Raw genomic sequence first — 25,028 nt, 5'->3', positions numbered from 1 at the left:
AAAAAGCCTGGCACAGACAAAGAACTAAAAAACATGTAGATTAAAAGATACAAACTTGCAAAATTTTCAGTGTGTTGCTATTTCCCTCAGGTTTACTCACACTCATCCAGTTTTTAAAGACTCAAGTCTGAATACATACATAAACATATACACACAAGCCAAGAATAAAAAGGTTTAAAGGTTACTCTTATAGAAACCAAAAACAAATATAATTTGCACAGTGCTATAAGTATTTTTGTCACATATTTAATTTAACCCACATGAAGTTCATATTCTAATTTTATAGATTTAGAAATTAAAATAAAAACACATCCTTTGTTATTAAACCTTAAATTTATATTATTAATATTACATTATTAAAATTAAGAAAACAGAACATATGGAATACATTAAATAAACTTCCAATCAGGACTTAAATAACTATTTCCTAGCTTTCTGAGATCTGTTTGACCATGAAGGCAATACTTTCACTTATCTAGATATAAAAGTCCAAGGTTCAACCTCACAAGAACTTAATCTGAAATTTACAAGACCCTTCAATTATTTTCCTATAGCTAGAATTGTGTTTATTCACCAAAACTGAGTAAGTAATACTAAACTAAGTTTTATGTAATATGACGCACCTGTTGACTTGAAAATTTCACTTTCGGATTGTTATCTATCTCCCATAAACCTTCATTAAAGCCTTTTCGTTTATTTGGTTTGCCGTACTTTTCCTTATTTTCTGAGTAAGGAAATATGTCCTTTGGGCCTAAAAAAGCACTGAAAAAGGGGGAGGGGAATGTGAGTGTAATGCAATCTCAAATATAAGTTATTAAATAACACTACCCTATGAACACAATCATCAAAAATTCTTAATCTGAATGCATTAAACATCATACATAAGTTAAAGGGTAGCCACAAATACCTGTTTAATTCCAAACACTTTTATTAAATTCAGTCAGAAACTCCTAGATTCATAATTCTATTTAAAAAAACACACAAGCTGCACAATAATGTACTGAATGCCACTAAACAGTACATTTGAAAATGATTAAAATGGTAAATTTTGTGTAATTTTACAAATTTTGCTATAAAAAATGCATTAAAATGAAAAAAAAAGATGTGACAAGACTGCATTAATCAATACATTTAAATGAATTCCAACTATAGTTTTACTTCAAAGTAATTTGGAATATTATACAACTCAAAACACTGTCAATAAGGTAAATGTATGTTTTAATATTTATTTATGTGTGTAGATTTTTGGAATAAATGTTCAGAATTTTATTGTATTCAATGAGAAATCAGATGATATCACTAGTTTGTTCATTTATGTGTGTATACACATATATACACATGCACATGTAGACACATATATATTATAGTCAATTCTTTTATTCATGATAACTGTATTCTAAAATGTCACCATGAACACTGAATTAAGGAAATACTATACCACTGCTGCAGGGGAAATACAGGGTAGGTTCTTCTGGTCATATTTTTGTCAATCAATCAATATATAACATTGTTTTATGCATCTTCCTGTTTAAAGACACCTTGTTTAATATACATCGGTAATTCATTAACACTGAACTTACAGCCAACAGCTTATGTAACACTCATTTTCTCCATAAGGCACAGCAGTCTTCTTGCACTGAGGAACACTGACCAGAACTTCAGCACCACTTTAGGGTGCTATTATAAACAACAACAGGTTCTTTGCCACCTGATGCAAAGAACTGACACATTTGAAAAGACCCTGATGCTGGGAAAGATTGAAGGCAGGAGGAGAAGGGGACAACAGATGAGGAGACGGCTGGATGGCATCACCAACTCAATGGACATGAGTTTGAGTAAACTCCGGGAGTTGGTGATGGATAGGGTGGCCTGGCGTGCTGCAGTCTCTGGGGTCACAAAGAGTTGGACACAACAGAGTGACTGAACTGAATTGACTGATAAACAACAAAATGACCAAAGAAAAGGCACAAAAATGCAAAATCCATGACACTACGCAGACTGCAAAAAGGACACTTGTTTACAGTATGACAGCTGAAACAAGGTAAAGCACAGCCTCAGCTAGCTTCAGCCTCAGCTAGGCATGCGTGCATCAAGTTACTCCATTTTTTGCCACTGCACACAGACAATACCATGAAGACCCCATAGTTAATGACTTAGGATTACAAGTAAATTTCAGTAAGCAGGCAAATTCATAAATATGGAACCTGTGAATGATGACAATCAACTATTTTTTTGTGTATATATACATATGTCTTTAGATATAATCCCCAGAATCAAACCCCTTGTTTATCTCCCTAGGTCAGTCAGTTCTGCAGAAATTTGTCAATCCTATAAAGGTCGATACAGAGAATGTGTAAGGTTTTTGCCATAATAGTTGATATATATGTATTCTCCAAAGCAAGAGGAAAATCAAATTACTACTCATTTCCTCTAAAATATGCTACCATTTAAGATTATTAATTACTAATTATGTATCACAAATTCCATTATCTGCTGAAATTTTTTTAAGAATTAGGGACCTAGACTATAGTTAACATTCTAGTTTAGAATATTTTAAAAGGCTTTAGAATAAAATTTCAACAAGAGACTAAGAGCTTTACTTAAATATAATCAATTATATGTCAGCTTTAATTATTATTTAAATTTTTCAGTTTACAAATACTCAAAGTATCCATGTATTTTAATTGCACATCAGTTAATGCACACAAATTATCATGATTTCATCTGATCCAGAAATTCAGATTTTTACTAAGCATTATCCACTCCTACCCACAATCTAAGCTTAGAAAATTTAACATATTTAGTTAAAACAGTAAAGCAATTCAGCATAATCATCTCCAAATTCCAAGTAAATGACTTGAATTAAAACTCCATCAAAAATACAATATATACTTCTGGTAAGAACAAAGTAATTCTCCCTCCTAAAACCTCACAACTTCTATAAGGCAAAGAGATGTTATCAGATTTGGAAGCTGTAAAGACTGAGAAAGTTGGGTACTAAACAGCAATGTAGAAAGTCAGGCTAATTTATAGTTTGAATCCCCCAAAGGGTTCAAAACTGGTGGCACCAACTACAAGAAGTGGAAGGGACCTTAAATATTAAATACTTAATAAAATTACAGAAAAACGTCTTAAAACCTCAAACATGGGCATTTTTGAATGATTCTAAACCAAAACGCTATTCAAAAGAGAAAATTGATTCTTTCTTGTTGTTTAGGTGTCCAGTCGTGTCCGACTCTTGCAGCACACCAGGCCTGCCTCCCTGTCCCTCACCATCTCCCAAAGTTTGCCCAAGTTCATGTCCATTGTATCAGTGATGCCATCCAGCCATCTCATCTTCTGACGCCCTCTTCTCCTGCTCTCAATCAAAATTGATTCCACCATGATATTGTTTAGTGTATAAAGGTTTCAATTATACTTATATGGATTATTTTTCTTTTCTCCACTTTGCCAGGTAGTCCCCACTTTGCATGACAACAAGAGACCACAAAAATGACCATGCAACGCAATCTTACTGAAAAATAGGAAAACTTACAATTGTTCCATAACCTTAAAAAGTTTTCAAAATATTAAATGCACTGTTACTGAGAGAGTGTAAGGAAATTGGGTTGCCATGCCCTCCTCCAGGGGATCTTCCCAACCCAGGGATGGAACCCACGTCTCTCACCTCTCCTGCCTTTTCTGATACATCTACACAAAAACTTGTACACAAGTGTTTACAGCAGCATAGCAGCAAAAGTCATTAAAGACCACAAATCGTATAGTTCAATTTATATGAAATGCCCAGAATAGGCAAAATGATTATTGATTTCCAGGACTTCCATGGTGGTGCAGTGGTTAAGACCCCATGATCCCAAAGCAGGGGGCCTGGGTTCTACCTCTGACCAGGGAACTACATCCCATATACTGCAACTAAGAGTTTGCATGCCACAAGTCAAGAACCCAAGTGCTGCAACTAAGACCCAGCACAGTCAAATAAATAAATAAATAGTTTTTAAAAAAATAATTAATGGTTCCCTATGGCAATCCAGGGGAGAGACAGGAGAAACAAGAAATAATTGCCAATGGGTACAGGTTTCTTTTTGGGATGATGAGATGTTCTAAAATTGTACTAATGGCTACATGATTCTGGATATACTAAGATCTATTATATGTTTTAACTGAATTGTTTGGGATATGAATTAACATCTTAATAAAGTGTTAAAATATTTTTCAGTGAATACCACATTCTAAAGAAAATAAAAATGATCCAGAACTTTACCAACTACAGATAGCCACGTTTTCACCCACTTGTTTGTAGTATGTGTATCTATATAAACATGTAATTTTAATGTATATGCTACTGATCTATAAATACGTTTTAAAATTATAATGAACATCTTTTCACATCAACAGTTACTTAAGAGCTAAATACGATTTCACTGAATAACTTTCCCCAAATTAATTTGTCTACTGTTGGACCATTTCCTGTATCAAATTTTCTATTATAAAATGTAACTATAATAAATAATGTATTGCTCCATCTTTTCACATATTTTCCTAATAAATTCTAAGTAGAACTGCTACCTCAAATGGTATGTTCAAGACTACAGAGCTCCTTAATGAGATTCAAAAATTATGGTGGATGAAAAAAGAATCCTCCCATGTTGTCACCACAAAAAAGAAATGACTAATTACAGGACCCGATGGAGGTTGGAGGTGTTAGCTATCGCTATGGTGGTAGGTAAGCATATTGCAATATATAAATGTATCAGATCATGGTGGTAATAACACTGCAACATATAAATGTATCAAAATCAAAATACCTTAAACTTGTACAGTATGTATCAATTACATTTCAATTTTAAAAAATAAGAAGAAAACATACACACACAAAGAATCCTCCCCAGGGATGCAATCTCGTAGGTTTGGTGAACAGGGATCAGATTAGTTTTTAAGCAGCCATCACTAGTCCCCAAGGGCACAACTTTCTGTAGCTGTAGCTTTGATTCATCCTTCAAAGCTTTCAATTTTTAAATGACATGAATCTCAAAGAAAATACACTAAAAACAGTAATAGGTTTAGGGTTTTTTCCCCTAAAAAACAGTAAAAATGATGTGCTTCCTTTGTAGAGAACTTTTAATGTTGTTTAAAAAAAATTTTTAATAAAAAGATATACATTAATTGAAAGCACATTACCCACCAAATTCCAGAACTGAAAGGAAACTTAGGGATCACCAAGATCCTCCTTGTTAAAGATTAGAAAACTGAAAGCCAGAAAGATTAACTGATGCAAGCAAGGTTACTGAGCTATTAAATAACAGAGCCTTCACTCTGTAAAATGTTCCCTTAAACAGGTTCCCTTTAACCACTGTAATACAGTCTCTGAAACACTGATTTATACATTAATAAAATATTGATGCCATATCCCTATACACATGAACCCAGAGTTCAAATACCAATTGTCAAAGCCCACAAGGATTAAAGCTAATGGAAAATGTCTTAAGAAAAAGCAAATCATTAACTACAGTATTAACTTTATAATTCTGAAGCAACTTAGATAATTCCAAAGCCTGCAAGTGTGTTTCTTACATGGCATATGCCTAAAGTGTGTTTCTGTGTATCCTGATTTTTCAGAATCCAAGTACACAGAAAAGCAGTCATCTCTCTAAAGTCACTTTTCTGGAAACAATGAACATACAAGAACATACACATACACACCTCACAAAAACTCAATTACCACACACCTAAAAGCATCCTTTAAAGCAAACCAGAAGTAGCATATAAAAAAATGGGATATTTGGGAAATGGGATAAATGGGAAAGTTTATCACAGCTGAGGACTTGAACTTCAAAACTCATTTAACTGTTGTCAAGTAATAATATAATAAACTTATTCCTTTTAAAACACCGACTATAACTTGATGTTTCATTTCCCTATTATTATTAAATCACAAAATATGAAACATAGTTTTAAACTAGATTTTATAACAGCACACACTATTTTATAACAGAAAATGACTTAACAGACAACTGATACATCTACTATGTGCCAGGAACTTGACAATACAGAGATGAAGAAATAGTTCCTCTCATTATAAGAAACCATACAAACTCCACACCAACACATACAGCTATGTCTGTAGTACTGAAATTGTATAAAACAACTCAGTGTAGAAGAAAATAAAATCCTATCCTATGATTCACTTTTTCATTCCTTTCTTGTGGACAGGTGATACAAAAAACTGATCAACCAGCAGAACTTTCTCATTCACCTTCACTCCTAATAACTGTAGGTTAGGCAGGTTTTGAAATGACCTGTGATGGGTATTTTCAAAGTTCCTAGAATTGAGCATCTAACATCTTTGAATTAAGATGAGCAGTAAAGAGATAAAGTGGCAAAAACACTATCTTCATTTAAAAATTTCTAGACTTTAGAGAAGTTAAGTAGACCTAGATGAGAGTATTCCCTCAATTAACAATGATACTTAGTCAACAAAACAAACTGCATTGCAAACAATCTAATAAGCATACTTACTAGTTGTAGAAAAATTATATGCAACATTACTTTAATTACAAATAGTTGACATTTCGTGTTTAATACATGCCAAGCACTGTTTTAAGCATTTTTCATGTAGTATCTTATTTGCACCTTGAATTGTAAGGTAGAGTATTTTATTGTTCCCATTTTACAAGAGAAGGACAAGGCTAAGTAAACCTGCTCAAGGTCACAGAGCAGATAAATAAAAGGCAGGATTCAAAGACAGTCTTCTAATCCAACTGTCCTAAACACTACAGAAATGCTAGCTAATGGACAGCAAATTCATCATCAACAAATTGATTTTATCTAAGTCATAGAGCTTTCAGTCTATTACCAAACATTTATTTAACAGCTACTATGTGCCGGGCACCTAAGTAAATAATGATAAACAAGACAGACGAGGTCTCTGCTCTCCAAGCTTTTCACTTGTGGGTGAAGGAAAAGGAAAAAAAAAAAAAAATTCAGTCATTCCTGCAATGGAAAAATGAGCATAAAAAAAGAGGATTTGAACTAAGAGCTAAATGACCGAAAATCTGTTTTCTCTTTGTTGGGAAAGATAGGTCTTCAATCAGGAAGGACTTGAGACAAGATACACCTGTGTAACAGTAAAAAAAAGAAAATGTGATGAGGTTGGAGACGTAACCATAGACTAGTTCACACAGGGTGTTATAAAACAGCACTTGTAGGGACTTCCCTGGTGGTTCAGTGGTTAAGACTCTGAGTTTCTACAGTCATCAAGACAATATGGCACTGGCACAAAGACAGAAATATAGATAATGGAACAAAATAGAAAGGCCAGAGATAAATCCACGCGCCAATGGACACCTTATCTTTGACAAAAGAGGCAAGAATATACAATGGAGAAAAGACAATCTCTTTAACAAGTGCTGGCAAAACTGGTCAACCACCTGTAAAAGAATGAAACTAGAACACTTTCTAACACCATACACAAAAATAAATTCAAAATGGATTAAAGATCTAAATAGTTTCTAAGACCAGAAACTATAAAACTCCTAGAGGAAAACATAGGCAAAACATTCTCTGGCATAAATCACAGCAAGATCCTTTATGACCCATCTCCCAGAGTAATGGAAATAAAAGCAAAAATAAACAAATGGGACCTAATTAAATTTAGAAGCTTTCGCAAAATGAAGGAAACTATAAGCAAGGTGAAAAGACAGCCTTCAGAGTGGGAGAAAATAATAGCAAACAAAGCAGCTGACAAAGAATTAATCTCAAAAATATACAAACAGCTCATGCAGCTCAATTCCAAAAAAATAAACAGCCCAATCAAAAAATGGGCCAAAGAACTAAACAGACATTTCTCCAAAGAAGACATACAGATAGCTAACAAATACATGAAAAGATGCTCAACATCACTCATTATCAGAGAAATGCAAATCAAAACCACAATGCAGTACCATCTCACGCCGGTCAGAATGGCTGCTATCCAAAAGTCGACAAACAATAAATGCTGGAGAGGGTGCGGAGAAAAGGGAACCCTTTTACACTGTTGGTGGGAATGCAAACTAGTACAACCACTATGGAGAACAGTGTGGAGATTCCTTAAAACACTGGAAAAAGAACTGCCATACGACCCAGCAATCCCACTGCAGGGCACATACACTGAGGAAACCAGAATTGAAAGAGACATGTGTACCCCAATGTTCATCGCAGCACTGTTTACAATAGCTAGGACATGGAAGCAACCTAGATGTCCATTGGCAGATGAGAATGGATAAGAAAGTTGTGGTACATATACATAATGGAATATTACTCAGCTATTAAAAAGAACACATTTGAATCAGTTCTAAAGAGGTGGATGAGTCTCAGTTTCATCTGGAGCCTATTATACAGAGTGAAGTAAGTCAGAAAGAAAAACACCAATACAGTATATTAACGCATATATATGGAATTTAGAAAGATGGTAACGACAACCCTATATGCAAAACAGCAAGATACACAGATAGAAAAGACATTTGGACTCTGTGGGAGAAGACAAGGGTGGGATAATTTGAGAGAATAGCATTGAAACATATGTATCACCCTATGTAAAACAGATGACCGGTCCAAGTTTGATGCATGAAACAGGGCACTCAGAGCCTGTGCACTGGGACAATCCAGAGGGATGGGATGGGCAGGGATGTTGGAGGGAGGGTTCGGGATGGGGGACACATGTACATCTGTGGCTGATTCATGTCAATGTATGGCAAAAACCACAACAATATGGTAAAGTAATTAGCCTCCAATTAAAATTAAAAAAATAGAAATAAAGACTGAGCTTCCAATGCAGGGGGCAAAGGTTTGATTTGTGGTCAGGGAACTAAGATTCCAACATGCCTTGCAGCACAGCCAAAAAGTAAGAATTTTTTCACAACAGCATTTATAGACAGAATTTGGAGGTTTTGTCTGTTGGTAATGTTAATAAGCAGGTCAACGAAAGGCTCTGGACAGAGAAAATGACATGATCTGATTGAAATATCAAGATCACTCTGACTATATATGAAGAGTGAAAGCTGAGACCAAGATAGGGACAGGATACTATTTCTAAGAGTAACTGAGGCATGAACTTAAGTTGCCACAGAGGAGATGGAAAAAAGCCTATCAGAATGCATGTTAAAGGAAAAGAATTAAGATTTGCTGACTGACTAGATGCGGGGAGGAAAAAGACTATAATAAGAAATCAAGGGTAACACTAAGATTTTTGGCTCCAGCAAAAAGCACTGCATCTTCATCAGTCTCATTCACTAAGAATCTGTTTTCACTATATTAGTTTTAAGACATCTAGTAGACCATCATGTTTGGTATACATAAGAGCTCACTGTTATATAGTGTTCAAAATTTTGGTGGATAAATTAACTATGAAAGGCATAAAAAAATTACGAAAAATCAAATGCTTGTAGCTCAGGAAACAAAGGCAGTTACAAAGGGATTGTGCTCCAACTTCACGATAAAAAAAAATATATCTTAATTTACAAATCAGTTACAAATAACTGGGCTTTCCTGGTGGCTCAGAGAATTCCACGGACAGGAGAGCCTGCCAGGCTCTGTGGAGTCACAAACAGCTGGACATCACTGAGTGACTAACACTACTTTTCACTTTTATGAATATCTAGTTTTCTAATTGTCATTTCTTTTTCCATGTTCTTCCTTTCCCATCTTCCTAACTACAGGCTTTGGATTAAACTCCAATTTATGCAAATTCCAAACAGAAAGGTTCAAATAACCGCCCTCCCAAATTCTGAGGGGGAAAAAGGCAAACACTCACTGCAATTCAGTTTCTAAATATTAACCTTAAATACCAAAATGTTAAGTCTAATACTAATAGATTAGTAGACTAATAGATTAGTAATACTAATAGATTAGTAGACCAGACTAATAGATACAAGAGCACTGCTTTTCCAAAGGTGACAGTGTACTTATGAGATCACTGAGGCACAAAAACTACAAGTGCATTTTGAAATGAAAATTTAATGTTAGCTTAATGTTAATTTCCTGAATATATTCTAATTTTTGAATATTAGTAATTCACCATCTTCATTTTCCACTTAATACCACTGTTACGTTATTAACCAAACAATGCTTATGAAAATTTAGTTATTTTGCATAGTCTGTTTTGATTTATAATCTACAGATATTTAAACATAAAAATCTTCCTTTTTAAATGTTGAGGAAGGGATGATCATTCTTCTAAATTTAACATAAGAATGACTACATGTTCTATAATACTATGTGTTAGTCATTCAGTTGTGTCCAACTCTTTGCGACCCCATGGACTGTAGCCTGCCAGGCTTCTATGTCCACAGAATTCTCCTTGCCATCTCCTTCTCCAGGTCTGTAATACTATAAGGATACATAGAAATTCTAGGGAATGTCTAACTCACATTACTCTGATATAGTTAGTATTCAGTCTTCGCATGCATTCAGTTATCTGGAAGGCTACTTAAAACAGACTGCTGGGCTCCACACCTCCATTTCCATTCAGTGACTCTTAGGTGGGTAGGGTCCAGGAATTTGCATGCCTATCTAAAGCTCCCATGTGCTGTTCCCTTGTAGGGTGCAGCCTGACCTGGGACCACACTTTGAAAACCTTTATTCCAATAGAGACTACACAATTTTTCATTAAAAGATACCTTCCCTATTAAATTTATGGAAGTTTTAAATGGTATATTATCCCAGATAATCAGAAACTCATTTTTTTAAAAATTAAATTTTTATATTCAAGGTATATTCAAATTTTTATACTCAAAGTAATTATGGCAAAGGCCAACACAATTCTGAACTCAAAACTCGATTTTAAAGAAGACAATTATGTGGCACTGCATGATGTCATTAATATGAAATGTCAAGAATTGGCAAGTCTAGACAGACAGTAAGCTAGTGGGTATCTAGGCCTAGGGGGCAGGAAATGAAGAGTGATTGCTAACAGTTATGGAAGTAAATATACTAACACCTACTGAATTTTACACTTTATACAACTTTATGATGTAAATTACATATAAAGCTATTTTTAAAAATTTTTTGGAAGTTCACACAGTAGCTAAGCAATGTTAAAGAAATTTTGTCATTGTAGACACTCTTAAGGAATGTATAATTTTAACTAGAGTAGCACCAGTTTTGTTTAACCAGAACCCAGGTAAACAAGTCTACCAAAATTATTGCAAATTCTAAACCGAAAGTTCAAACCTGGTGAGGTTATATGCTACTTGTAAGGCTATTAAAATATAGGCATGTACTAATATTATTTTTCAGAATTAATGAGATAGCCCCTGGAGTAATCCTCCGCACCTAGAAGTAACAGTTCAGTATTAAGCTACAATTTCTGAGAAATTAATTTGCTTCTCCAAATCAGTTTCTGCCCAGAAATCCACTAGGGGCAGCAGAGCAGTAACAGTGGCTCCCAGGATCATACAAATACACACAGAAGGAACTATTCCGATTTCTTTTCACCTTTCCCACAATATACCGTTAGTGTGGCTAAAATCACAAAGCCTAAAATAGGGTGCCAGGTTATCATTACAAAAAGCATTAATTACACTAAATATGAATACTGAACACCTTGTGAAAACTTTCCTTACACACTTTCTCATTCATCGGTTATTTTCTGACTGCTGAGAGGATCAATCTGCATCTTTTATGATTAAGGACATCCATGCCAATAAAAGTTAAACCTGCAGTGTCTAATTTAACATAAAAATAAATTTAAAAGGGAAGCTTGAAGATTTTTTTTCCAAGTTCAAAGATGATTTTAATGTTTTCTACTACTTGATTATTTTCTCTCTTAATTAATCTTGACTTGCTTTTTGTTACATACCCAATGAACCAGCTAAACTAACTCTGATTTGCCTTTAGAGCTAAAAGGACTTACGTCTCATGAGTTCCAAAAAAGAAAATTGGTAGTTTGTTTGTGGGTGGTTTTACAGCTCCATCAGGAACTTCATCTACCTAAAAAAAAAGATCAGAAAAATTAAAATCTTTTAAATCATACACACTTAAACACACCAGAGTAAACTGAAAACAAGACATCCAAAAGGGTATCTGATATGAAATGGACCAGTTCTACAGGTCCACAATCCCTATCTCTAGTTCTGAAACTCAAGAAGCTCTGAAAACCAATATATTTCTCAAAACTCATGTGATAGCAAAACCTGCATAGAAACTGAAGCTATTCCATCATTTCTTTTATCCATCTAGCATTTCTACTGATGCTTCTCTGCAGAAATATCGTGTTAGACTATCATTTGCCATCCTAGACCTTATCAGCAGAAAAATGTACCATCACTACCATTCTAAAACCCCCAAATTCTGAATGTTTACATAAATCTAGCCCTAAGTACTGCAGATAAGGAATTCTGAATCTGTTCAAAAATTTTAAATGCTATTTCCGCAGAGAGGTTATCCAAATACTGGAGTAATGTAAAACCAGACATTAAAAAGGTTAAAGCAGTACTTTTCCAAGTCTGAAACATATACTTATGAAAACATCTTAGACCTATGTGGCTGAGTAACATGAGGTTACCTATTCCTTTTTCATTTCTAATATTTTAACACTTCTAATTAAGTGAGGAAGACGGTATCAGGTACTGCTATGTCGAACACATCTATAATAGTTGTTACTTTCTTATCAGCGTTAAGGCCACCAGGCAGTAGTATTTAGCCAGAATTTAACATTTCTACTTCATTATTTACTTAAATTTCATAATACAATTTCTATTTCATTCCTTTCAAAATTTCAAAGACATTTCAATTTAAAAAAATCTGTTGATTTTGTTAGGAAGGGTACGACCAACAGAAGACCTACTATGCTCCTTATGTATGATCATAAAAGAAATAGTTTAAGAAAAGACCATGAGGGTTTCATTGGTTGGCAGTCTGAAGGTTTCAGCCATCAACAAGAATCATTAGCACCCAACACCCTTAGGAACTTAATTTCCTCACCTATACGAATAAGACTGTACTGTCTTTTCAGCTTTGTCAGAAATTGTGAAAAACCCTTAGGGGCCTTAAGATAAGGGATACTCCTGTCATCTCAGATCATATGCTTTCTGCCAGCAAACAGCTTTAAAAGTTAATGCAAATGTCTAGCACCTACAGAGTTTAATAAACGCAAGGCAATTTTTCAAAAATTGACTTTAAAAATGATTATTACTGGTACAGGATTACAAGAAAGTACAAAACTTACAAAGTAATGAAGCTTGGGATAAACAGAAAATGTTAAAATCAAAACTGGAACACTGGTTGTCACCTTCCCAGATGAGACCTTAAATATATACTCTAAACTCTCTAAAGCAAAGACTTAAAATTCATAAGATTGGAGAGAAGATAGAAAAACGAATACAATTCTTAGACACAGACAATATCAAAACTAAATGCAACTGTTTCTAAGAAAAAAAAGGGTAAAAGAGACTAAAATTTTCCATTTCAACACAAATTAAATTGGTAAATGCAGCATTTATTAAATAAAACACTCTGGCCCTCCTGACGCTACTTTATTTTGCTTTTATTAGCACTTTTAGTCACCTCAACCATGCAAGGAAGAGGATTTAGAAGAGTAATTTTTAAAACATTTCCATTTGGTTTTAAACTACACTGCTACATAGAAATTTGAATGAAGATGTATTCCATAACCTCAGATTTTCTAACACCTCAAAATAATGATGCTCAAACCACAAAAAATCTTATCTTGGAGGGGCCTTAAACCTTTTCAGTTTGCCTATCCTCCACTTAAACATGAAATAGTTTTTTAGTGCATGACTAAAAAATAAGGATGGCAGGGGTATGATAAGGAAATTCAGTTTACATCTATTCCTCTGAGAACTTTACAATCTATTTTGAAGTCAAAGAATGCACGTAAGAGTTAAAATAAGGTGATCACAAAGGAAATAAAGTGTCAAATATACAGACAAGAATTATGATTAAGGATTTTTCCACTAAGACTCCAACTGAAAAGGCAGACTTACTAGGGGAAAAAATTCTTTCCAGGTTGCAAGGAAATCTATAAACCTGACTTACAGCTGGATGGGAAAAATTAAGAAACAGTGAACATTTTATACCTGGATAGCACTCAGTAACTCCATGATTCTCTGTAACCAATGGCTTATTTTTCCTCCCAGCTGACATAATTAAAACTATAGGATTTAATTATCTTTAAGAAACACACTCCTCAAAGAAGAGTAAATTAGTGGAAATTACAGCTTTAAAATATCACGTGTATATTTAAAAAAGCTCTTGAGCTTACTGAGTTCAACCTTTTTCAGGTTCTATCACTATATTAGAACCTGAGTCCTAAAATAAACTAAAAGATCTTTTTCTGAAAATAGTGCTTTTGTAAAAGACAGTCTCAATTCCTAAATGTCACAAAAAATCCTCAGTTCTGAATCACCTCTCTGTACTACATGCGAACCAAGGAATGTGAGTTTACTCTTCCTTTCACCTATGGGAAACAATCAGAGGTGTAACAACTTCTTCAAGGTCATAAGGCAAACTTCACCAATAAAAACTTGAAAATGAATTTTCTAGACTTTCTCTGATGCTACCTTATTGTAAAATTTTCCAGAATACCCAGTCCTAGCTTTTATTGCACAAGTCAATCCAGAAGGCCTCATTAAATATAAAACAGGAAAGAATACCTATGAATTCAATTTAATCCCATACAACCTTTTGACACCCAATAGGTTGCATAGATTCCATTGCTATTTTGGATTTTACTCAAAATTAAGAAAATGTCGCAGATTCTTTACCGTCTGAGCCACCAGAGAAGCCCCCAATTTTTTTTTAAAAACACAAAATCCGTATTTGTTTTCACCTACAATGGAACATTAATGGCATAATCTTCAAATATTTCCTATTTAGAAAACCTGCCAAAGTCTGTCAACAACCATAGGAAAACACGTAAGTATCCCAAAACACCTGGATTTTGAAATTACATAGAAGATTAGTGGGCAAAAAAAACCTAAAAAGATCAGGTTACAAATGAGACTAAAGGAAAGCGAGGGAGAGAAAGGATACGGAGTGGGGTGGGGAGAGAAAAGGGTAGGAAGTAGGCCTCTGAGGAAGGTAGCACCGCTAAACGCGAAGGCTAAAAATCACTTACTCGAGCCGGCCAATGAGGATAACCTTTCATCTTGGCGAAGATGAGGTCCCCAGGTTTGAAGTCGCGAGTCATGTTTCAGGGGCGAGGCCGAGGGTCCGAAGCCCAGGGAGGAGGTGAGGCGGTGCGGGCTGCGAAGGGATGCGGGAGGGCGGACGGGAGCCGCGGCTCCCGCGGCGGCGGGAGGGGGAGGATGCCTCGGGGTGCCCCGACGCGCCTGCGAGGGAGAGCACCGAGGGCGGTTAAAGCTCAGAAACCCGAAGGGAGGGGCCGTACGGGGAGCGCCGGGGAGGGGGAGGGGAGGCTCGCGGAGGGGTGAGGGTGGGGGGTGGGGGGTGGGGGGTGGGGGGTGGGAGAGTGAGGGGGAGAGCCGCCTCCCGCTCCTCCCGCGTGAGTGCGCGGCCTCCGCAGCCCAAGAGCTACCCCTCCAGGCTTCGCAAGGTCCACCGCTCGACGACCGAAAAGACGCCACCACCTGAGGCAGAGATGCTTCTCAGTCCTCTATCCCCCTTTCTCCCGCCCCATCGTTCCTCAGTCTTTTTTTTTTCCCCCGAAGCTGAAGCCCCAAGAGGGTGGGAGGTCAGCGAGACGAGGAGGGGGGAGAAAAAAGATGGCAAAAGGCAGGGGAACGTTGCCCTTCCATCCACACACGGCCTCTCCCACGGCCTTCTTCCCGACGGTCGCAGCCCCGGGCCGAACCTCGACTCCCCGGCGGGCCGCGGCCACTTCCCAGCTAGAGCCAGGAGTGAGGCCACCGAGGGGGGGCGGGGCGAGTCCCCGCCGCCCGCTCACCTGCCGGGGCCGCGGGCGCTGAGGCTGCGGTGGCGGGCCGGCCGCCTCCGTCCGCGTCCACGCAAGCCACCTGCGCCACCAGCTGCCGCAGAGGCGTCCCAACGGCTCCGAATAACAACCGCCGCCGCTGCCGCCGCCGTCGCTGCGCTGCTCCCGCGCGGCTCCCGCTCGGCGCCCGCTAGCACTGGGGCGGGACCAACTGTTCGCCGACGGAGGGGGGGATAACGCAGCACCCGCGAAAGGTGTGTAGCCTCGACGCGGAGCTTCAGGAGACCCTAGATCCCCGAGTTCGCTTTTTCCTAACGTTTACAGCCTGATGGAGAGAGAGACGGGTGCGAAGGAACAAAGAAGTGGGTGCAAACAGTTCGGCCCGCTGTGGGTCCCCCTTGCGGTTTGCGGAGTGGTCGGGCCCGGCCCGCCCCTGCTGGCTGCTCTGCGTGTGTGTATTTGTATGTGTACTGTATGTAAAAGGCGGGGAGGGAGGAAACGATTGTTGTGGACGGGCTTTGGGGGCGGGTGTCCGGGCCTCCAGCCCTTGGCTGTGTGTTAGAGAGAACCTGGCAGCCGAAAGCTGCGTGTTCTTGCGTCGTTTCCCAGGGTGGAGAGCTTTTTAATGCTGCACTTGCGCTGTTTGCACCATCCAAAAAAGAACTGTACAAAAACCCATAGATGAAATCGGAGCATGAGGCGGTTGCACGGTGTGCAGCTTGCAGGCCTCTTAAACCTCGCTGAAGGGGCCCTGCAGTCTCCTTTTCCTTGAAATTGTAATATGAGAAAGCCCCATTTCTTTTAAATTTAAAGCACCAACAACTATTAAGAAATATGGAATCCTAACGAATGCAAAACCTGCAGGCTAGAAAACAATGACAGGAAAGCATAAGCCATTTAGATAGGATGTGGGTTTGGGCATTACTATATTTTGGCTGCATCTAAATTTTATTTTCCTAGTAAAATGGTAGCTGGTAGGTGGTACTAAACCTCAAATGTTTCTCTCTCAAAATATTCTTCAAAGGATTTCTAAAAATTTTTTGTATCCTTTAGCCAATACATTTTTAATAAGTTGGTTATAATTAAGTCCAGCCTTCAGATGTAAGTTGATATTTTAATATTTTTACTGTATCAGAACTACACCAGAATTGTCTTATTTAACCATTAACATTCACCCAGATTCCCAATAAATGTAGCAAAGAAACCATTTTGAAAACTAGTATGAACTGATCTTAAATTTTGTTTCATCCTTCAGTGAGGGTCCCCCTACCCAAAGTGCCTACTGAGTCTCAAGCTCTCTTAGATGCTAAGGATACAACAATGAACGAGAAGTACGGACAGTTCTCATTTACAACTAAATGAAAATATGAAAAAAGCATAAAAATATTAAAATATATAAATAATAGTACATAGCTCACACTCCTTTAAACAAAGAACTCACAATTGGGAATAAATCAAATAATGCTTCATATTAAGTAGGTAAAAATTGAGAATTTTTAAGAGATATGCATTGGCCTTTAAAAAGAATGAAAGAAGACATTCCCAATGCAAAATTTCTTGCAGGAGACTGACTCATACCTCAGCAATATGCAGAGGGCTCCATGTGCTGCAAAAGAGAAACTTGAGTGGCAAAGGACAGGGAAGGGTTGGAAGCATGTTTTGAAGATTCTCATTCTAAATTTGAGTTTGATATGATACATACCAGGGAGCTACTATAGTTTACTCAGCAACAAAGGTAAAGATGATTCCTTAGAAAGTTAACCTTGCTTGCTGCAAAGCAGATGACAATAGAAAAAGGCTGGAGATTTCTGTTGTACTCCCTAAGTGACTGGTTTCTGGACGAGACTGTTGACTATGAAAAAGGGAAGGAAGGGCACTGCTAAGTACCCAAAGAAATAATTGTCAGTTAGTCATAAATAGTGCACAGGAAAAAGTGGAGAAAGATGTATTGAAGAAAAATTCCAAGCACTGAGTAGGAGAAACCGAGGCATCCTCCAGCAACCATTTCGTGTGCACCCCCTTTGTTCTAAATCCAGTGAGGCATTGCAACTCCAAGTGTGGTCCAGGGGTTTCACCTGGAAGTTGTTAGAAGAAACTCAGCCCCTCCCCAGTCCTGCTAAATCACAATCTGTGTTTTAACAGGATCCCCATAACAGGATTCTTAGGCATATTCAAGTTTGAGAAACTACTGCTGTAGAAGACACTACAGACCATAGGTACTTAATATCAAGTAGGGAAGACAGGTATATATTAATAGATAAATTACAATTAATATTAAAAGAATTTATATTAATGCTTTATGATAGTATCAATAAGTAAAGAGGGAGTGGTTATTGGGAGCCAGGAGATCCTCAGAAAAGAAATGGAAAATCGAGGGAAAATAGGAAAGCATTGATGTTTTAATGTTGGTATTGAAAAGAGAGAGAAAGTACAAACTTAGCTCTTGCTGTCTGTAAGTTCTGGCAATTTTGATTTTTGATAGTCTGTAGACAGGGAATGATTCCCTTGAAATAATAAGTCAGGGCCAAACAGGTGGTAGTTTAAGCCTCTAGAGAACAAAAGCCCAGGATCCCTGGGAGGCGCAGTTCTAGAGAGGAGGGGGAGGGGAGGGGAGGAAAGGGGAGAGGGAGGAGGGAGTGTTGGACTCAAGAGAGCCACTTGGAGAGATTTTCTAGACTACTGTAAGCTTATGCTCCTCTGCAGCCATGCTTGATGCACCTCTCCCCCATAGTCAGCCTTCTTAGTGTGGTTGCCAGAAAAAGTAGAGCAAGATAGAGATTAGAGGAGCAGTGGGAAGTTGCAAGAAGAAAATACAATATTTAAACCAACTAAAGCCCAGGAGAGGGGGAAAGGAGATCTGAATGAACTGAGGGAGGAGCTTGACTTACAGTCTCTCATTTAATGCAGGTGTTACTATCCCCATTTTACAGGTGAGCAAACAGGCACACAGAAGTTCAGCAACTTACCCCAAATCAAACATCTGCTCAAGTGGCCAAGGCAACAGTCCAGCCCTTCAGTTCTCAAGTCCCCGCCTTTGTGTGATCCCACACCTCCTCTAGGTGGAGCAGGGGGCCAGCAGTACTGTGTAATTAGAAAAAGATGCTGGAAGTAAAACCAGGCCAGCACTCTTCCACCTTCTGTCTTCGGACTTGAAAGTATTTCCAGCTTCAAATTTCCTCACAGCCTCTGTCTGCCCCACCCCATTCGCAGCTTGTCCCTACCACCAGCCCATTCTGTTTAACTCCTTCTAGCCATAAAGAACTCAACCCCCAAATCTCCCCATGAAAGACTGTCTGACCTCATCTTACTGTGACATAATTTCTTTATTACAATTTTTCTGACTCGTCTTTACTTGGAGGAAGGCACTATCTTGGTGATCACTGCCTGGCATTCACAGGCACTCAATAAAATTTGTCTCAATAAATATTTGTTGAATAAATGAGAGGAAGGGGTAGGTGAAAAAGTCTGACAGAGTTTTTCTTATCCTTTAAGCTGAGAAAGCAGATAAGACACTCAAGGGTACTTATATTTGTTTTGACTTTGTGAATATTTCATGTGCTTAAAGGTTAACTCTTTAATAGTACTGACATTATTCATAGACTACAAGTACATTCATTGTAACCACTTTAATGGAAATCATTCTAAGTGAGAGTTGATATGTATCCCCAGAATTAAACAATGATAATCCCTTCCTTTACTTCCTTTATGTATAATGTGCACAAGTCCCCACACTAACACATGGTATTAGTAATACAAACTTATTGGTGTGAACAACAATTGGTACTGAACTGTTTTCTTATATGTCATATTTTAAGCCTCGTAGTGGGGAAGTAAGCAAGAATATGGGGAAGATAAAGAACATTAATCAAATAGTTAGTTCAGGGACTTCCCTGGTGGTCCAGTGGTCCATGCTTCCAATGCAGGGGGCCTGGGTTCGATCCCTGGTCAGGGAACTAGATCCCACATGCTGCAGCTAAGACTCAGCACAGTCAAAGAAATAATTTTTTTTTTTTTAAGAGTTGTCAGAGATGTAATAAACCTGGTCTAGGCCTAGCTTCCTCTGGAAATCAAAAGTATTTGGAACTTTGGTCCTTAAGAGGGAAAAACCAGGATGTACTAGTTCAGTTATGTTCAATTGCTCAGTCGTGTCCAACTCTTTGCAACCCCATGGACTGCAGCACTGGACCATCAATTGCTGTTCATAGCAATAAGTTTGTGTTACTAATACTGTGTGTTAGTGTGGGGACTTGTACACATTATATGTAAAAGATGTGAAGGAAGGGATTATCATTGCTTGAGTCTGGGGATACATATCAACTCTTACTTAAAATGATTTCCATTAAAATGGTTACAGCTATACTAGTTGGTGAGGCAGTAACTAGATTTATCAATGAGAAGAGTCATTCTCAGACACAGGGGAAAAGAGAGGTGTTAATGAATCTAGTTGGTCATGAGAACAACTGGGAAGAAAGAATTTTGTTATTTCTTTCCATTGTATATGTGAAATCATACAGTATGTGACCTTTTCAAATAAGCTTTTTCCACTCATCTTACTGCTTTTGAAATCCATCTAAGTTGTTCCATATACCAATGGTCATTGCTTTGTAAAAAAAACTTATTTATTTATTTTTAGCTGTATTTGGTCTTGCTGCCTGTGGGCTTCCTCTAGTAGCGGCAAGTGAGGACTACTCTTTGTTTTGATGCTTGGGCTTCTCATTGTGGTGGCGACTCTTGTTGCAGAGCACAGGCTGTAGGCACTCAAGCTTCATTCCTTGCGGTGCATGGGCTCAGTAGTTGGGGCTCCTGGGCTCTAGAGCACAGACTCAGTAGTTGTGATGCACGGGCTTCGTTACTCTGTGGCATGTGGAATTTTGACATGTGAATCGAACCTATGTCCCCAGCATTGGCAGGTGGATTCTCAAACGCTGGACCACCAGGGAAACCCAGCTGCTGCTTTTTATATCTGAGTAGATTCTATGGTATAAATGTACAGGTTTTTATTTTTTTTTGGTACAGTTTCTTTTTAGCCATTCACTTATTGAAAGATATTTTGGTTGTCCAGATAGTTGCCATTAAAAATAAAACTGCTATGAACATTTGTGTGTAGTTTTTGTGCAGGTATAACTTTTCATTCCTCTGAGATCCATGCCCAGGAGTGCAATTACTGGGTTGTATGTAGTTGCATATTTAGTTTTTTACGAAACTGTTTTCCAGGGTGGCTATATTATTTTATATTCCCACCAACAATTAATCTATCAGAGATGTAGCTTTTAGACACCTTTACTACTATTTGGAATTGTATTTTTTTCTTTTCACTGTTCTAATAGTATGGTCTTAATTTCCACTTCTCTAATAATTAGTGATAGTAAGCATCTTTTCATATGCCTGTTTACCATCTGTGTAATCTCTTTGGTGAAATGCCTCTTCATGTCCTTTGCCCATTTTCAAATTGGATTGTTTTTTCACTGTTGAATTTTGGCATTCTTTATATATTCCAGATAAGAATCCTTTGTCAGATGTGATTTGCAAATATTTTCTTCCAGTCGGTAGCTTGTCTTTTCATCTTTACCAGATCTTTCACCAACTAAAAGTTGTTAATTTTGATGAAGTCCAATTTATTGTTTTTTTTCTTTCAAGGATGATGCTTTTATTATCATGCCCCAGGTCCCAAAGATTTTTCTGTTTTCTTCTGAAAGTTTTATAACTTAACATCTTATATTTAAATTTATGATCCATTTGAGTTAATTTTTGGCTAAGGTTCGAAGTTTAGATGGGGGCTTATTTTTTTTTCCTATGAATATACAAATATTCCAGCACCTTTGCTGAAAAAAGAAACCTTTTGTCATTTAACTGCTTTTATACTCTGTTGATAATCACATTGTCCTACCACTGTGGGATTATTTCTCTATTTCCTTTGACTGATCATTGTGTGTTTCAGTCTGAGCCACCATCTTGATGACTGAAGTACTAGCACACTGTTTTAATTACCGAAGCTTTGTAATTAATCATAAAATCAGGTAGAATGATTCCTTCTACTTTATTCTTATTTCTTAAGTACTTTTCTGGCAATTATAATTTCTTGCTTTTCCATAAAATTTTTAGAATAAGCTTGTCTGAAAGTGAAAGTCGCTCAGTCATGTCCGACTCTTTGTGACCCCATGGACTATACAGTCCAGCGAATTCTCCAGGCCAGAATATTGGCGTGGGTAGCCTTTCCCTTCTCCAGGGGATCTTACCAACCCAGGGATCAAACCCAGGTCTCCCGCATTCCAGGTTGATTCTTTATCAACTGAGCTATCAGGGAAGCCCTAAGCTTGTCTATATCTATTTTAAAATTTGTATTTTGGTAAGAATTAAACTTACACATCAATTTGGGGTGATTTGATATCTTCATTGGGTTGAGTCTTCTAACTCATGAACACAGTATATCTCTCCACTAATTTAGATCATCTTTAATTTTTTTCATTATCATATGTAGCTTTCAGCCCACAAACCCCATGTATGGTTTGTTAGATTTACAATTAAATAGGTAATTTTTTGGAACTATTGTAATTTTAATTTCAGTGTCCACTGCCAGTGTATAGAATTGATATTTGTATGCTTATCCTGTATTTTGAGACCTTCTTGAGCTCGTTTATTAGTTTTAGAAAAAAATTTTGTGAGATTTCATGGGATTTTCTACATAGACAATTATGTTATCTGTAAATAGGAACAAAGAATATACTTTATATATGATTTCAGTCCTTTTACTATTTATTTATTTATTTGGCAGCGCTGCATGCAGGATCTTATTTCTCTGACCAAGAATGGAACCTGTGCCCTCTGCAGTGGAAGCATGGAATATTGACCACTGGACCCCCAGGGAAGTCTCAATTCTATTACATTGTTTGAGGACTGTATTATGGTCCAGGATACAGTCTAATATATATGTTCCAAGGGTACTTGAAAAGACTGTATATTCTGCTTTTGTTAGGTAAATATTCAATAAGTGTCAATTATATGTGGAGCTTCCCAGGTGGCTCAAATGGTAAAGAGTCCACCTACCAATGCAGGTGCTGCAGGAGACACAAGTTCAATTTCTTGGGTCAGGAAGATTCCCTGGAGGAGGGAATGGCAACCCACTCCAATAATCTTGCTTGGGAAATCCCGTGGACAGAGGAGTCTGGTGGGCTACAGCTCATGGGGTCACAAAGAGTTGGACATGACTGAGCATACACACATTTAGTTTTATTAGCCTTATACCCTGTTGGATGAAGGCATTGTTGAGTTCTTGTATGTACTTCATTATTTTCTGTCTGTTTGTCTTAACAATTATTGAGAGAGAGAGATGAAGTCTCCAAACATAGTTAGACTTATAAGGGGGTAACACCCCAACAGATCCATTGTGAGTTGAAAATACCTTGTCAGAAATGCATGTAATACATGTAACCTATTGAACATCATAGCTTAGCCTAGCCTGCCTTAACCAGGCTCAGAACACTTACATCACCTACAGTTGTGTAAAGCCATCTAACACATAGCCTATTTTATAATAAAGCTTTGAATATCTCATGTGATCCATTGACTACTCTAATGAAAGTGAAAAACAGACTGGTTGTATAGCCACAGAATGCTTCTAAGAGTATTAGTTGTTTACCCTGGTGATCAGAAGCTCAATACTGCTACTCAGGATCATGAGAACATCCAAACCATATTACTAACTCAGGGAAAAAAAAATCAAGAATCAAAATTTGAAGTACCATATCTATTGGATATGGATCACTTTTGCACCATCATAAGGTCAAAAATTGTAAGTGGAACCATCGTAAGTTGGGGACCTTCTGTATAACAGCTAGGAACAGTAAAAGTAGTTGTTTTAGTACACAGGATTTAAGCAATATCAAATAGTGTTGGGGAAAGCTATGTAAACATATTTATAAAGGAAGATAAATTAATAATTTTAAACTACATAAAAATAGGAGATGGTTGTGAAAATATAAATTCAGAACTTAGAAAACCAGACTGTAATTTTATTTCTACTAACTCGATTCAGAAGTTATTTTGCTTTTTGCAATGTTTCAATGACAAGGACTTCTGAGATTAAGAATACTTAGTTTTGCATGCATTTACTTGAGCTTACTTTTCTCATTATAACATCTATAATTTAACAACATGAGCAAGCAATACATTGATAGTGGTTTTAGAGCATTCTATCCTTATGCAACATGATCGCTGATGAATGCCATAACAACTTTTGAGGACTATGCAGGTATATAAAATTTCATCTTTTAAAAAAATATTTTTTTATTTATTTAGTCACATCTGTGAAGCATGTGGGATCCTAATTCTCCAACTAGGGCTCGAACCTATGGCCTCTGCGTTGGGAGCATGGAGTCCTAAGCACTTGACCACCAAGGAAGTCCCTATAGAATTACAGTTATGCATTTCCTCTTTGTGTAAATATTAAATACCATAAATTACTTAGACCGCAGTTATAATTTCACCTTAGTATATATGAATCGAGAAAGGAAATATGACCATGCTCATCATAAAGGTCAAGTGTGGATAGGTATGTACCACATACCTGTGGTACAGTTGTCCAAACAATGGCAAGGCTGAGGAAATGGTCAAAAAAGTTGTGCAGGAGTGATGTTAAGATGCTGTCATGTGCTTTCTTCACTTACATTTCAGGTGAAGAGAAAACTAAGATGTAGAGTTGGTTGTGAAAGATGCAAAACTCAGCTTCTCATTCAGTGTGGTCACTTCACTTCTGCTTACACTGGTAAAGCTTCTCAAGTTCAATTCAGTATCTTTTCACTGGCTCCTGTGTCTTGCCCCCTGGGGCTTCCCTGATGCCTCAGTGGTAAAGAATTCGCCTGCCAATGGAGGAGATGTGGGTTCCATCCCTGTGCTAGGAAGATTCCTGGGAGAAGGAAATGGCAACTCACTCCAATATTCTTGCCTGGAGAACCCCATGGACAGAGGAGCCTGGCGGGCTACAATCCGTAGGGTCACAAAGTGTCAGACATGATGGAGCTCATAGCACTATACATTTTTCAAGGAAATTTTTTTTCCTGTTTCATGTTACTTAACAAAAGCTAAAGGAGCTGTATTTAAGATAAAACTTCTTTTTTTATTTATTATGGTAGAATATAACATA

General features: G+C 37.4%; 3 protein-coding genes across 24 annotated transcripts in view; 2 read left to right on the top strand and 1 right to left on the bottom strand.

Moving 5' to 3' along the window:
- Positions 1–16,047, bottom strand: part of PSIP1 (PC4 and SRSF1 interacting protein 1) — a 38,029-nt gene extending 21,982 nt beyond the window's left edge. For 5 of the 18 annotated variants that reach the window (XR_014056575.1, XM_081499737.1, XM_081499847.1 and 2 more), the window contains exons 1-5: positions 15,902–16,047; positions 15,533–15,584; positions 15,113–15,326; positions 11,888–11,964; positions 624–762 (exon numbers count right to left, since the gene is read on the bottom strand). Coding sequence is in view for 14 of the 18 variants with exons in the window: in XM_081499737.1 (XP_081355863.1) it covers positions 624–762; positions 11,888–11,964; positions 15,113–15,184 (288 nt within the window). In the remaining 4 variants the exon portion in view is untranslated. Of the gene's footprint in view, positions 1–623; positions 763–11,887; positions 11,965–15,112; positions 15,327–15,532; positions 15,585–15,808 lie in introns of all 18 variants that reach the window. The other 13 variants (XR_014056574.1, XM_081499727.1, XM_081499838.1 and 10 more) reach the window with 3 other exon arrangements.
- LOC145509999 (uncharacterized) lies at positions 15,457–19,313 on the top strand. Its single transcript, XM_081499923.1, has 2 exons — positions 15,457–16,143; positions 18,820–19,313. Exon 1 carries the CDS (start codon positions 15,596–15,598, stop codon positions 16,124–16,126), a length of 531 nt encoding a protein of 176 aa, XP_081356049.1. The 5' UTR covers positions 15,457–15,595; the 3' UTR covers positions 16,127–16,143; positions 18,820–19,313.
- The window catches only part of CCDC171 (coiled-coil domain containing 171), a 351,005-nt gene continuing 342,043 nt past the window's right edge, over positions 16,067–25,028 (top strand). For 2 of the 5 annotated variants that reach the window (XR_014056567.1, XM_081499615.1), the window contains exon 1: positions 16,102–16,251. The gene's annotated coding sequence lies outside the window, so the exon portion shown is untranslated. Of the gene's footprint in view, positions 16,341–22,661; positions 22,756–25,028 lie in introns of all 5 variants that reach the window. The other 3 variants (XM_081499610.1, XM_081499634.1, XM_081499623.1) reach the window with 3 other exon arrangements.

The sequence above is a fragment of the Giraffa tippelskirchi genome, chromosome 1, assembly GCF_054371585.1.
Source record: "Giraffa tippelskirchi isolate mGirTip1 chromosome 1, T2T-mGirTip1v1.2.pri, whole genome shotgun sequence".
NCBI classification, from domain to species: Eukaryota; Metazoa; Chordata; class Mammalia; order Artiodactyla; family Giraffidae; genus Giraffa; species Giraffa tippelskirchi.
Note: the sequence above shows the minus strand (reverse complement) of the source record. Positions and strands in the feature narration are given on the sequence as shown.

What these genes read in the sequence shown, in the direction of transcription:
- LOC145509999 (XM_081499923.1), top strand. Translation starts at nt 15,596, where the DNA reads ATGCTTCTCAGTCCTCTATCCCCCTTTCTCCCGCCCCATCGTTCCTCA.